Source organism: Salpingoeca rosetta (genome assembly GCF_000188695.1).
Source record: "Salpingoeca rosetta unplaced genomic scaffold supercont1.14, whole genome shotgun sequence".
Lineage (NCBI taxonomy): Eukaryota > Choanoflagellata > Craspedida > Salpingoecidae > Salpingoeca > Salpingoeca rosetta.
The window spans coordinates 1,240,271-1,252,770 of NW_004754920.1; the positions used below are offsets into that span (position 1 = coordinate 1,240,271).

The 12,500-nt window shown below is 54.7% G+C and overlaps 3 protein-coding genes across 3 annotated transcripts in view; 1 reads left to right on the forward strand and 2 right to left on the reverse strand.

The window, feature by feature from the left end:
* The window catches only part of PTSG_12437 (uncharacterized protein), a 4,949-nt gene extending 2,564 nt beyond the window's left edge, over window positions 1–2,385 (reverse strand). Inside the window, exons 1-4 of the mRNA XM_004993201.1 lie at window positions 1,046–2,385; window positions 763–859; window positions 409–498; window positions 149–242 (exon numbers count right to left, since the gene is read on the reverse strand). Coding sequence (XP_004993258.1) covers window positions 149–242; window positions 409–498; window positions 763–859; window positions 1,046–2,089 — 1,325 coding nt within the window. The 5' untranslated portion in view covers window positions 2,090–2,385. The remainder of the gene's footprint in view (window positions 1–148; window positions 243–408; window positions 499–762; window positions 860–1,045) is intronic.
* Window positions 2,386–2,403: 18 nt separating this feature from the next.
* On the forward strand, window positions 2,404–3,453 carry PTSG_06369 (uncharacterized protein). Its single transcript, XM_004993202.1, has 2 exons — window positions 2,404–2,617; window positions 2,952–3,453. Exons 1-2 carry the CDS (start codon window positions 2,426–2,428, stop codon window positions 3,129–3,131), a joined length of 372 nt encoding a protein of 123 aa, XP_004993259.1. The 5' UTR covers window positions 2,404–2,425; the 3' UTR covers window positions 3,132–3,453.
* Window positions 3,454–12,500, reverse strand: part of PTSG_12438 (uncharacterized protein) — a 9,645-nt gene continuing 598 nt past the window's right edge. Inside the window, exons 3-29 of the mRNA XM_004993203.1 lie at window positions 12,131–12,219; window positions 11,808–11,884; window positions 11,622–11,663; window positions 11,329–11,403; window positions 10,967–11,018; window positions 10,756–10,819; window positions 10,540–10,571; window positions 10,174–10,310; window positions 9,799–9,837; window positions 9,536–9,605; window positions 9,023–9,110; window positions 8,701–8,818; window positions 8,322–8,364; window positions 8,078–8,113; window positions 7,876–7,932; window positions 7,589–7,683; window positions 7,290–7,352; window positions 6,889–7,056; window positions 6,389–6,523; window positions 6,022–6,132; window positions 5,719–5,823; window positions 5,472–5,569; window positions 5,070–5,195; window positions 4,826–4,892; window positions 4,513–4,630; window positions 4,150–4,277; window positions 3,454–4,012 (exon numbers count right to left, since the gene is read on the reverse strand). Coding sequence (XP_004993260.1) covers window positions 3,875–4,012; window positions 4,150–4,277; window positions 4,513–4,630; window positions 4,826–4,892; window positions 5,070–5,195; window positions 5,472–5,569; window positions 5,719–5,823; window positions 6,022–6,132; window positions 6,389–6,523; window positions 6,889–7,056; window positions 7,290–7,352; window positions 7,589–7,683; window positions 7,876–7,932; window positions 8,078–8,113; window positions 8,322–8,364; window positions 8,701–8,818; window positions 9,023–9,110; window positions 9,536–9,605; window positions 9,799–9,837; window positions 10,174–10,310; window positions 10,540–10,571; window positions 10,756–10,819; window positions 10,967–11,018; window positions 11,329–11,403; window positions 11,622–11,663; window positions 11,808–11,884; window positions 12,131–12,219 — 2,371 coding nt within the window. The 3' untranslated portion in view covers window positions 3,454–3,874. The remainder of the gene's footprint in view (window positions 4,013–4,149; window positions 4,278–4,512; window positions 4,631–4,825; window positions 4,893–5,069; window positions 5,196–5,471; window positions 5,570–5,718; window positions 5,824–6,021; window positions 6,133–6,388; window positions 6,524–6,888; window positions 7,057–7,289; window positions 7,353–7,588; window positions 7,684–7,875; window positions 7,933–8,077; window positions 8,114–8,321; window positions 8,365–8,700; window positions 8,819–9,022; window positions 9,111–9,535; window positions 9,606–9,798; window positions 9,838–10,173; window positions 10,311–10,539; window positions 10,572–10,755; window positions 10,820–10,966; window positions 11,019–11,328; window positions 11,404–11,621; window positions 11,664–11,807; window positions 11,885–12,130; window positions 12,220–12,500) is intronic.

A 12,500-nucleotide genomic window follows, 5' to 3' on the forward strand; every position in this document is an offset into this window, starting at 1 on the left:
ACACACACACACACATCACACACACACACACACACACACACACACACACACACACACACACACCTCTCTCTCTCTCTCTCTCTCTCTCTCTCTCTCTCTCTCTCTCTCTCTCTCTCTCTCTCTCTCTCTCTCTCTCTTAAACGCAGACCAACGCACGTTTGGATGGTTGAAGCGCTTCATGACTTGGCCCTCGGCGACAAACCACTTTTTCTGCTGCACAACCAGCACAGGGTCATCAACAGCTGCACACAGGGGGTCATTGCACATTGATACACGCGAGTGAGTGTGAGTGGGTTTGCAAATGTGAGTGAGGACGAGAGAGAGTGTGTGTGTGTGAGCGCGCACCAGTCCACACAACAACAACAACAACAACAATGTCAGACACCACCACCACCACCACGACTGCACCTTGATCGCACTGCTTGACTGCGACGACGGTGACGCCGGGCTGTCCGCGGATGTTGAGCGCCTCGCCGCTGCTCACAATCCCAAATTGACCTGAACATGGCATGGGGGCAACAGGAGGTGAAGAAGAGAGAGGGGGTGTGGAAGTGACAGCATCGCATGAAGGTGAGGAGCACTGGCTTTGAGAGAAAAATATGGGGGCGAGCGAACAAACACACACGTACGCGCTCACACAATCCAATCAACAAATACACACACACGAAGGCGCGCACACACACAAACAAACAAACAAACAAACAAACAAACAAACAAACAAACAAACAAACATAAACACACTCATGGCATGCACGAACGAACCTTTGCCGAGGTTGCCAGTGAGGGTGAGCTGGTCGCGCGGGTACTCCCACACGTCGGGCTCTGGTGGCGTAAACACAATCGAAGACGCATCTTTCACCTGCGCACACACACACACGCACGCATTGCATCGCGTAAATTGATGCGACACAAGTACACCTCTGAAAGAGAAAGGCAGGTTGCACGACTCACACATTCATACACGCGCACACACGCACACATTCACACACACACATATATGCACTCACACGCGCGCAACCCGTCATTCATGCACACACACACACACCTTGTTGTCCTTAAAGTACTTTCGGCCAATCACTGCGACGGCGATGAGAGCAATGCCGGCGACAGTGAGGCCGACACCGAGGGCGATACGCGATGACTCTGACAGCGCACCTGATGACGATGCATCTGTCGACACGCCGCAGTTTGGGCCTTGGAACCCGTCCAGACACTCGCACGTGAACGCGGCGTCTCCGCGTGCGCCATCAACACACGTGCCGCCGTTTTCGCACGCGCGCCCGTTTGGCCCGTTGGTGGCGACGCTGCAGTCGTCGCTGGTGACTGTGACGTTGATGCGCACGAGGGCGATGGTTGTTCCGCCGAGCACAGCATACAACGTGAGCGTGCGGGTGTCGGCCTGCTGGGTTGGCGTGCCACTGATGATGCCCGTGGACGCATCAACCTGGATGCCAGAGGGAATGTCGCCATCGAGGAAGAAGATGAGCACTTCCGTGACATTTGAGGCGGCGCGGCGGCGGCGAGAAGAGAAGCCGCCATCATCATCATCCTCACCGCCTTCGTCGTCATCATCGTCCAGGACACTTGAAGGCAGAAACGGCCCGACAGTTGGGTCGTTCACAACAACGCTGGAGAGGAAGGAGAACGGCTGGTCCAGGTACAGCACGTCAAAGGTCTCGTCGAAAGGGATGGTCCCTTGATCCGTGGCTGGGGAGATGATGAGGGAGATGTTGAGGACAGGCACAAACTGGTTGTCTGGGGACCCCGTTGTTGCCGCACCGATGGAAATGTCGGTGAAGTTGCCGATGGCGTCTGTCAGGCCGAAGACACGGCCGCTGACCGGAGAAAACACAATGCCGTCCGGGAGCACGCAGTCCAAGCACCGGAACTCATAGCCTTCCTGCGCCAAGGCGCCGCCGTCAGGTGGTGCCACGCCCAGGTGGGGCGACGACACCAAGGAGCCGGTATTGGCCTCAATCACAATCGTTCGCACCAAGAGCATTGGAGGAGGCGGCATGGGTGCTGCGCTTGCAACGCACACCAGCGCCGCAACTGCCATCAGCGTGGACGACCATGCTAGCGCGCCCATGCTGTTTGTTGTTGTCGTTCTGTGTGTTTGCTTGGTTATTGGGTGTGCTGTGTTGTGTACACAAAGTGAAGGAATGAGCAGCGCGTCTGGCGTGACAAAGAGTGCCTGGCAACTGCAGATGGGCGGAAGGGCAGCGGGAGGACCCAAAAAGTCTTCTTTCTTTGGCAAGAAAGAAGAGAAAGAAAGCTGTGGGAAGGAAGGAGGGTGCGATATTGGTTGTGTTGTTGTTGTTGTTGTTGGGTCGGGTCGGGCAAAAACACTGGCGGTGGCGTTGTTACGGAAAACAACACCATGAAATGATCATTCTCTGACAAGACTGAATTCAGTCGAGTGAAGATGCGAGGCGGCGTTGTGTTTGTGTTTGTGGCGCTGCTGCTGCTGTTGTGTGGTGTGGTGGTGCCAGGTGTGCTGTGGCACCATGCTGGTGCTGGTGCTGGTGCTGGTGCTGGTGGTTTGATGGGGTGCCATGCGCTGGAATACGATGACTCGGTCATTGCAGACATGGACAAGCTCGCCGCAGACCTGAAGGTCAGAGAGAGTGTGTGTGGGGGGGGTGTGGGTGGGTGGGTGTGCCTGTGTGTGGTCGTGTGTGCCTGTCTGCGTGTGTGCCTGTCTGTGTGTGTGTGTGTGTGTGTGTGTTCGCTTGCTGGCTCGCTTGCTGGCTCGCTTGCTGGCTCGCTTGCTGGCTCGCTTGCTGGCTCGCTTGCTGGCTCGCTTGCTTGTTTGCTTTGCGCTGGTTGTTTTTGTACTGTACTTGGTTTATCACCAACGCGCTGTGTTTGCTTGGCATTCCATGTTCCTCACCCCATGCCCCAACACACACACACACATACATGTACCACATGTTTTCATCCAACAACAGGAGCAGGACGACACGCATGGACACCATGTGCGCCACTTTGAGAAGAAACACCAACACATCATGGCTTCTGCTGCCAAGCTACGCAAGCGCATGGCAAAGATGCAGCAGGAGCGCGAGGAGATGTTCATGAACGCTGCAGAGAAGGTCAAGCGACTGCGGAAACGAAGGGAAGACCTGTAAGACTCCAGTGACCCGACAGTTACTATTCGTGCCGCCACACTCTGCGTCATCCAAGTGCACGACTTCCACAAGCGCGTCACGCTGTACTCCATTACATAAGTGACATTCTCACACTCCACTTAGTTCTTGAACCCCGTATTATTGTACCTCTTTCTCTTGAACAACAGTTTGTTTGAATGGTGGTGACCTTCATACTTGAACCACTGTTACCCTTTTCCACACTTTCACAACAAAGCTCCTGTTCCACTCTCTTGCCCTTCCCCTTCCCTTGCTGTTGCTGCCGATAACCGCAAACCACGACGGATAAACACATGCACGTACAGTTGATGGACTTGTGTATGAGAGTGTGAGTTGGGGGCGGGTGGGAAGAAAAGGCAGGGCTGGTGGTTGTGCGCCCAAGAAAGGGAACCAGAATGCACGTGAACCGGCAAGCACCAGAACGAAAACGAGTGCACCAGGGCACTGCGTACGTGCACATGCCTTGTAACATTTGCGTGTGTGATCGGAGGGCGAACAGGGTTGTGTGGGGATTGTGGAGGGTTTGTGCTACGGAGAAAGAGGGAGTGGAGAGCACTGAATGCAAGAACATGCGTGCGGCCAACACGGGGGGGGGGCAGCACGCTTGTTTGCCAGTGTGACAAGAACGGCGGTGGCTTGAACGAAACACGACACAAACAGAGGTCAGCGTTGAGGCATTTCGTCGCCAAGATGCGGTGCGCCCCTGCCGCTGCTGGTCGATGACTTCACTCGTCGTTCTCGGCCTCGCCAATGAGGCCCATGAGAAGGTCGCGGTAGTGGCCGCTCGTCTCCTTCTTGATGGTGCGCGCAAGAGACTTGCCATGCACGCTAGGGTACACCTCCTTGATCTGCTCCATGTCAACCTGTTACGACGTTCGCCCAAGCGTGGCGCACATGGTGGATGATGAGCATCAACGGGCCAGGCACGTGCGCGTGCATGTGGAAGGATCAAATGCACGCATCGCTCGCATATGCTTGGGAAACGCCTGCACATACACACCTCTGAGCGGGAGACGATGATGCGCATGAGGGCGAGGTCGTCGGTGCCCAGGCCGTGGCACGCCTTGTAGATGCGCGTGGCAAAGTAGCGCGCGGGGTTGCGGGCGCACGACACAATCGCAATCATGCCTGAGCATCACATCACATCACAGCACATCACATCACATACAGCGGTTGACACCGAGGCAGAAGGGGGCCGGGGGTTGAATCAAATGAAATGAATACAACCTGGCGGGACTGACACATTGAAAAACTGACATCCACGCGCACACATGAACACATCCACGCATAAACACGCACAAACACGCGCACACATAACACATGATCACACAAAACACATGTGCACGCATGCAGCAAGACGCACCGCGAGCAAGGTCCTTCGAGAGACGGCGCTTGAGGGTGTGCGTGATGTCTTTGCCAGACACCTCCAGATATGCGTTGCACGTGGCGCGGATCTGGGCAGGGCTGCGCAGCGCAAGCACCTGCACCACCACATCGCGGATGGACGGAAGCATACAAGGTGAACATTCCGTGACGCAAGAAACGGTACGGGAGGGGTTGGGAGTGGTGTGGACGTGGAAACACTGCTGTTGCTGTTCTGTGTCAAGCAACATCACGCAAGTTGCGAACATCTCAACAATACATGGGTGTGCGTGGCACTGGTGCGCACAGCCCACCTGGTTGAGTGATGACTCATCGGTGAACCATCCCTTGGTGCTCTTGTGCAGCAGCTTGGCTTCCTTCCTGCGGCGGGCCGTGTCACAAGCAGAGGGATCAAGTGCAGGGGAGTAGCAGTAGGCAGTGTGTGTGTGTGTGTGTGATGAGGGATTGATATCGGCATGCACACATCATGCACGTGTGTGCACACACACACACACACGCACAACACACACAGACAATAGCAGCGCTGTGACGACTGACATTGCGAGCTCCTCGTCGACTTCATCAGAGATGTTGCGTCCACCTTGCAGCAGCGACACGAGAAGGCGCTTGTAGTTGCCGCCCGTCTCGCTGATCACAACCTTCTCAAGGTCCTTGCCATAGCGGCTGTCACACGCGCATGGGTGATGGGGAGCTCGTTAGGATGGCGGTGGCAAACATGCACGTGCTGATCTTTCAAGATTGACGGCGACTGCACGCAAACGCACGAGCAAGTGGGCATTGGACACCACTACACCATGCACATGTGCAAGCCGCGATGGCTGCCGATTACATGCGCATATGTGCACGTGTGCGTGTGTGTGTCTGCATTGTGTGTGTGTGTGTGTGTGTGTGTGTGTGTGTGTGTGTGAGTGTGTGTCTGCATTGTGTGGTGTGCCATACCGCTTGTAGGCCTCCTTGACGGCAGCAATTTCCTCGTTGTTGCGGGTGCAGATGATCTCAATCAGCGTGCTGTCCGTTGTGCCCATGCCGGCAACAGCCTGTGACAGTGCAACGCGCAGACAGGAGAGAAAGAACAGTGTTGGAGAAGGCAATGAGAGGGGTTGCTGTCAGCACACAAACAAACAAACAAACAAACAAACAAACAAACAAACAAACAAACAAAACAAACAATCTCATCAAATCACACCTTGTGGATTGACCAGGCGTCGAATTCGGCGGGGCTCTTCATCATGCACTGCACGAGATCGCCCGTCTTCCCGCCAACTTCAGACTTGAGCGACTTGAGCAGATCCTGGTGCGGCAGTGACATGGTGGTGATGTTGCGGTGTCGATGGTGTTATGTTGTTGTGGTGATGGTCACGTTTGTGTCAGGTGAAATGCGAGAAGCAACCCGTGCACATGCGTACGTGTAGCAGTGATAGAAACACAGGACACAAAGTTCAGATGCCTCAGTGGCATTGTGTCGAGGATACACTCTACTGTGCCGTACCTTTCCGTACATGGTCTTGTACGTGGTGATGAGGGAGCGACGCTGCTCGTTGTTCCCCTTCAGCATCACCTCCACCACCTTGTCTTTGTCGCAGCCAAACCCGCGCATGGCCTGCAAATTGCGCGGGGGGGGGGAAGGAGTGAGGAAGAGGGGAATAGGGGAAGAGGGAAGAGGGGAAAGCAACGACACGCGTGTGTTTGTATGCATTATGTGGTTGAGCAATTAGGGACAGTCATCAGCCATTTGTGACAACATTCGCGGTCCACACACAAACAACAAAGGCAGCAACAATCATGAATCTCATCATCATCATCACCACCACCACCACGAAGAGTCGCTATCACCACCACCACCATCAAGTCCGCACCTTCTTGAGGATGCGGCAGTTCTCCTCTGCGTCGTAGTCTTCAGCGGCGTGCACGGTGCCGGATGTTGGTGGGAGTGCAACTTCGGGCTCAACCATCGCCTCGCGCACATTCTCAGGCTCCTCATCCTCGTCCTCCTGATATGACAGGTTGCAGGTGAAGACGGAAGGGGGGGGGGGCATGGGTTGAGAGGGAAGGGCAGGAAGGGAAGGGAAACATGATGTGGGTGTGAATGTGTGAATGTGTGTTTGTTGTGTGTTTGTATTCATGTGTGTGATTGTGTGTGATTGTGCGAGTTTGCATGTGCGTGCGTTCGAAAATGAAAGGAGACGCACAGATCACAAACATATTATGCGCGTGCAAAATGAGAGTGTGCACGTGGTTGGATGACGTTGCACATGTATGAACAAGCAAGCGCTGAGGGAAGCAGGTGGCAGTGTCGCGTACACCCACGCGTGCAACAAGCGCCCCGCTGATAGCAGCCCATGGGTGTTTCACGTACCGAGTCGGAGTCAGAACCAGAACCAGAGCCTTCTTCTTCCTCTTCTTCCTCTTCCTCCTCTTCTTCCTCCTCCTCCTCCTCCTCACTCTCGTCTTCTTCACTCTCGTCTTCCTCTTCGTCGTCGTCCTCAACAGCTTCGATCATCGCCGCAAGCTGCTCTTCCATCTCCTGTCAAGTGCAAGTGCACGCGCACATCACGAACGCGTATGAGAAGGGGCGAGAGGGTTGAAGCAGTTTATGTGTGTGTTTGAATGTGCGTGTTGAATGTATGTGTTTGAATGTGTTTGAATGTGTGTGTGTGTGTGTGTGTGAATGTGTGTGTCCGAATGTGTGCGCGTGTGTGTTTGAACATGTGTCTGTGTTTGGAGACATACATATGTTTGTTACACGTGACACCGTACCTCGCGCATGCGTTCCTGCTCCTCCTGCATCCGCTGGCGCTCTTCCTCCATTGCAGCGCGAGCCTAACGCGAACACACACACACACACACACACACACACACACACACACACACACACACACACACACACACACACGCGCGCGCGTGCACACCCATGCATTTGGCTCGTCAGTACTGCGAGGAATAGGAACCAATGTTATAAACAACGCAAGTCCGATGAGAATGCACACTACCACCACCACCACCACCACCACCTGTTGTCACTGCATGTACCGCTGCAGCCATGAGCACGTGCTCACCTCCTCCATTTCCTCGCGCATGCGTTCGACCTCCTCTTCCATCTCGGCGCGCGCGTCATCGTCAAGCCGCTCCGCTTCCTCCTCCTTCTCCGCAACTGCAGCAGATATGCGTGACCGTGGCGTGTGAATGATGGGGCGTACGCAGGTGAGAGCGTGCACATGTGTGGCGAGTAGCGTGTGTATGTGTAAGCGTGTGTGTGACATGTGAGCTTGTGACATCAACTGGGTGATTGAGTGTGGAAGATTCAAGCGACAAAGCACCCATGCACATGAGATGCACGGGTCACCTTCGTCGTCGTCAATTTCGTCATCAGAGTCCTCCATCTCAAGAATGGAGTCAATCACTGCCACGAAATTGCACAACAGCGAGAAAGTGTGAGCACGGCCATACAACTGTGGACTGATGTATATGCGTGCGTGCGTGCGTGTGTGTGTGTGTGTGTGTGTGTGTACGCGTGCGAGTGTGTTTTGATTGTGATGTGTTGGCACCTTCAGGCGTCGGCTCCTCCTGAAGGCGAGATGCGACTGCAAGCATCACACAACCAACACAACATAGGATGGCGTCAGGATGAGTCATCGTGTGCGGGCATGCGTGCACGTACATATGAATGCCGCACACGACACAAATAGAGCAAAGCGCTTGCCTTCACACATCCACATGCATGCACTCGTCCCAACCCACTCCCCGGCCCAAGTGAAACATCCCACCCGCTCCCATTGCACGATATCGCACATTCATCGAGCGCGTTTTCGGCGTCATCATCCACGTCCTCCTCCTGCAGTTGCAGTGATCGGCGGTTGGCAGTGGTAATGGTGATGGTGGTGGTGGTGGTGGTGGTGGTGGTGAGATGGGGTTGCAAGCGACAACTGATGATAGTGGTAATGGTGATGGTGGTGGTGGTGGTGGTGGTGGTGGTGGTGAGATGGGGTTGCAAGCGACAACTGATGATAGTGGTGGTGGTGGTGGTGGTGGTGGTGGTGGTGGTGGTGGTGGTGAGATGGGGCTGCAAACGACAACTGATGATAATGGTGCATGGCTGTGTATCTCTCACTCCACAGTGTCCGTCAGCAAAGCACCAGTTGCACACAAGGGCCAGCACGTCTACACTGACCATGACACGGCGCTTGTGCATGCGATAACGCTTCTGCTGCAGTTTCTGCTGCGCGGCCGCCTGCAGGAAGAGAGGAAACATCGCCTGCATCGCCGCGCTCATGGCAAGCATTTGCTCCCTGACGTACACACGTGTGTGCGTATGTGCGTGTGAATGCGTGGTGGTTTGCGTGATTGAATGTGTTATTGGTTGTTGCTGAAAGGTGAGCAACCACTGCGTCCATCATGATCATCACCACCACCTGTGTGCCTTTACAAACCATCATCGCCCTCCCTCTCCACGTTATCGACATCATGTGCACCACGAACAAATGTGCGCTTACATGCGATCGTCAGCGCTCATGCCAAGAAGATCGTTGAACTCCGGCGGGGCGGACCGCACCACCTCATCCGCGCTCGGCTCCGGCGACCCTGCAGTGGTGGCGGTGGTGGCATGAGTGGTGGTGATAGTAGTGGTGGTGGTGGTGGTGGTGGTGGTGGTGGTGGTGGTGGTGGTGGTGATAGTAGTAGTAGTAGTAGTGGTGGTGGTGGTGGTGGTGGTGGTGGTGATAGTAGTAGTAGTAGTAGTGGTGGTGGTGGTGGTGGTGGTGGTGGTGGTGGTGGCGGTGGCGTGAGTTTGGGAGAATAATGAAGGGTGCGGAAGGGACGGCATGGCATGATGTGTCTCGATTGAGCGACTCCATACAGGGGAGTTGTGCTCTCCCATTCGCAATCCCCATACCACAACACGTCCGGTACCTACGCACATACACACATGCACACACACACACACGCATGCACACACACACACACATACGCATGCACACATACGTACACACACATATATACACGCGCACCGAAGTCGTCATCGTCATCGTCTTCGTCCTCCCCATCCATGATGGCCTGCAGACGAGGTGGCAGCTCCTCCTGTCACGGTGGTGGTGGTGTTGGTGATGGTGGTGGTGGTGTTGGTGATGATGGTGGTGTTGGTGATGATGGTGGTGTTGGTGATGATGGTGGTAATAGTGTTGGCGCACGAGAACAAGTTCTTGCACACGTGCTACGAACGACACACATGCATGCACACAATGCACACAACACACGCACAAAGTGCACGCACTTCGACGTGCAGAGCAAACTTGGTGGCGAAGCGAGAATCCTACACGGGTGATGTGATACGCTTGTGTTCATGAGTACACCCGTTCGAGCAACACTCATGCAGGTAAAGTATGCTTCCTCTTCACAACCACCAACCGCCACAGGCATCGCAAGCACACAAGCACACAAGCACACAAGCACACGCGCGCACACACACACGCACGCACACACACACGCACAAACAAACAAACAAACAAACAAACAAACAAACAAACAAACAAACAAACAAACAAACAAACAAACAAACAAACAAACAAACAAACAAACAAACAAACAAACAAACAAAACAAACAAACAAACAAACAAACACACACACACACACACAAACAAAACACACCTTCTCCACGGCGCGAACGTTGCCCTTGCTCTGGCCGAGTGCAAAGGCGCCGCTGGCGTCCAGGATGAGAAAGGACCCGTCGTCCTGCTGCTCAACAGACACGGGGCATCCCGTTGGAGATGCAGTCACCATCGTGCCTGCAGGCAATCGGTCGAAGTGGGGCGGGGAGGGGGATGGGATTCAAAGAGCAAGGAAGGGTGTTCGTGAGGCCATGCAATTGTGTGCTCGTGTGATCGTGTGTTCAGCATGTGTGCATGAGTGCGTGCGTGCACACGCAATGCGTGCATCAGACAGGCAACATCAAGTGTGTTAACAGGCTGCTGACGACTGCAATGATGCTGAACATGCGGTGTCATGTAATCGCACCTGCAAAGAAGAGGTACGACTTGTTCTTGATGCTGCACATTCAACACATGAGCACGATGAAGGGGACGTGGTGAGAACATTCAAACACGTGTGACATAACTTCATCCTCTTGCACAACGCAGTAAATTGCAATTACGCGCACGCTGCACACGCGAGCGTGCTTGCAAAAAGCATTTGGCATGAGCCTTGTGGGTGCGTGTGCGCTTGACCTCGAACCTCTTCAGGAACATCTGGTCGCCCTTCATCTCCACAACAATGTAGGGCTGCAGCCCAGCACCGCCTGACACCAGCGTGATTGCAGCAAGCGGGTGGGCACGGTTGTGAATAGTGATGATGACGATGACATGATTGCAACTTGTGATCGAGGTTGTCATTGTGAATGGTGATGATGGTTGCTGTGATGCATGGTGTACATGCGTGCACGCACCTCGGCAGTCGACCTTCTTCTTCTTCAGGAAACGCAGGAAGTGCTTGTGGCCCTGTCATATGCAGCACACACACACACACACACACACAACGCACGCGTACGTTATGGCAGATGGGCACACAGAAGCAAGGATACAGGTGAGCTCACAAATCCGCACGAGGCGATAGCACAAGCGCGCATACACGCACACACATACACATACACGTACACACACACACGTACACACACGTACACACACACGCACACACACACGTACACACACACGTACACACACACACGTACACACACGTACACACACACAGCAGCAGAAGGAGGAGGAGTGACAAAGGCGGGAGCGCGGCACGATGGCATGCTGGCCGCACCACGGGCGCTGCGCGGAAGACGACGCCGTCATCGAGCTCGACCTCCGGGATGTTGGTCACGGGCACACGGCCAGACTGAAGGCACAGCACATGCAAACACAGCAAATGTGAATGCACGCAGGCACAGCACACGCAGACATGGGCATGTGTACATGTGGCAATGAGGGGGTGAGGGATGGCGTAGAAACGTGGTGGGGACGCCAAGACAAAGCATGCAATGGAGAGTGTGTATGGGGACGAGGGGGTTTTGCACACTTCGCTCGACAAACAACACTCAACAAACAACACTGTACCTTGGTGTACGGCATGAACTTGCAGGCCGCAATGGGACGGCTCTGTGAGCGCAACGCATCACACACAGGTGCATTGCAAGCGGTCCGTGTGTGAGAGGGAAGGAAATTCAAACCTGCAGCCAAGTTCAGCGCGACACAACCACAACAGGAGCAATGACAGAGTTGATGGCAGGAGGGACAACTCACGGCACGGAGCATGATGGCCTTTCGACCAACGGCGCAGAGGTAGCGCCGGCCACCAGGGTTGGTGAAGGCAACATAGCCTGAGCACAGCCCGTTTCAGGTGAACAGAAGATGAGTAAGGGTCAAGGAGCGTGAGTAGCGGTGAGGGTGAGCGCCAGTGGTCGTGAGCGAAGGTGAACGGTCGTGGGCAACGCTGAGAGCCAAGGTGGATGGAGATGATAGGTGCTGGGTCATCAGCACATCGCAGGATGCCGTCTCTCGCAACATTGTCGCATCATATCACTGGCATGAGCATGGCCTCCCTCCCCCCAACACGGATCACACACCGTTGCCGGCATCCACCATCTTGAGCTGGCGCTCGCAGTCGACGCGGGGCCGGCCGCCACGCACACCGACCATCACGCCAGCAAATTCACTGTGGCACGAACACAGCGACACGAGCAAGAAGCAAGTAGGTGAGAACCAGTGCAGCACTTGTGAGTGTGTGCTTGTGAGTGTGTGTGTGTGTGTGTCAAACAGAATACTTTGACATTTGAACATCGTGGCATATGAACACCTTGGCATATGCACCCTTTGAACGCTGAGCACATTGCGCGCACTGTGGCCACGCTACTGCACGTACGACAGGCGGGCTCAGCGTACCCACAATCTAACCCTTCCCAGGAGAACCTCAAGCACACTGTCACACCACACCTC

Coding starts and splice junctions, on each gene's coding strand:
- PTSG_06369 (XM_004993202.1), top strand. CDS start 2,426: ATGCGAGGCGGCGTTGTGTTTGTGTTTGTGGCGCTGCTGCTGCTGTTG. Junction 2,618..2,951: donor AGCTCGCCGCAGACCTGAAG/GTCAGAGAGAGT, acceptor ATCCAACAACAG/GAGCAGGACGACACGCATGG.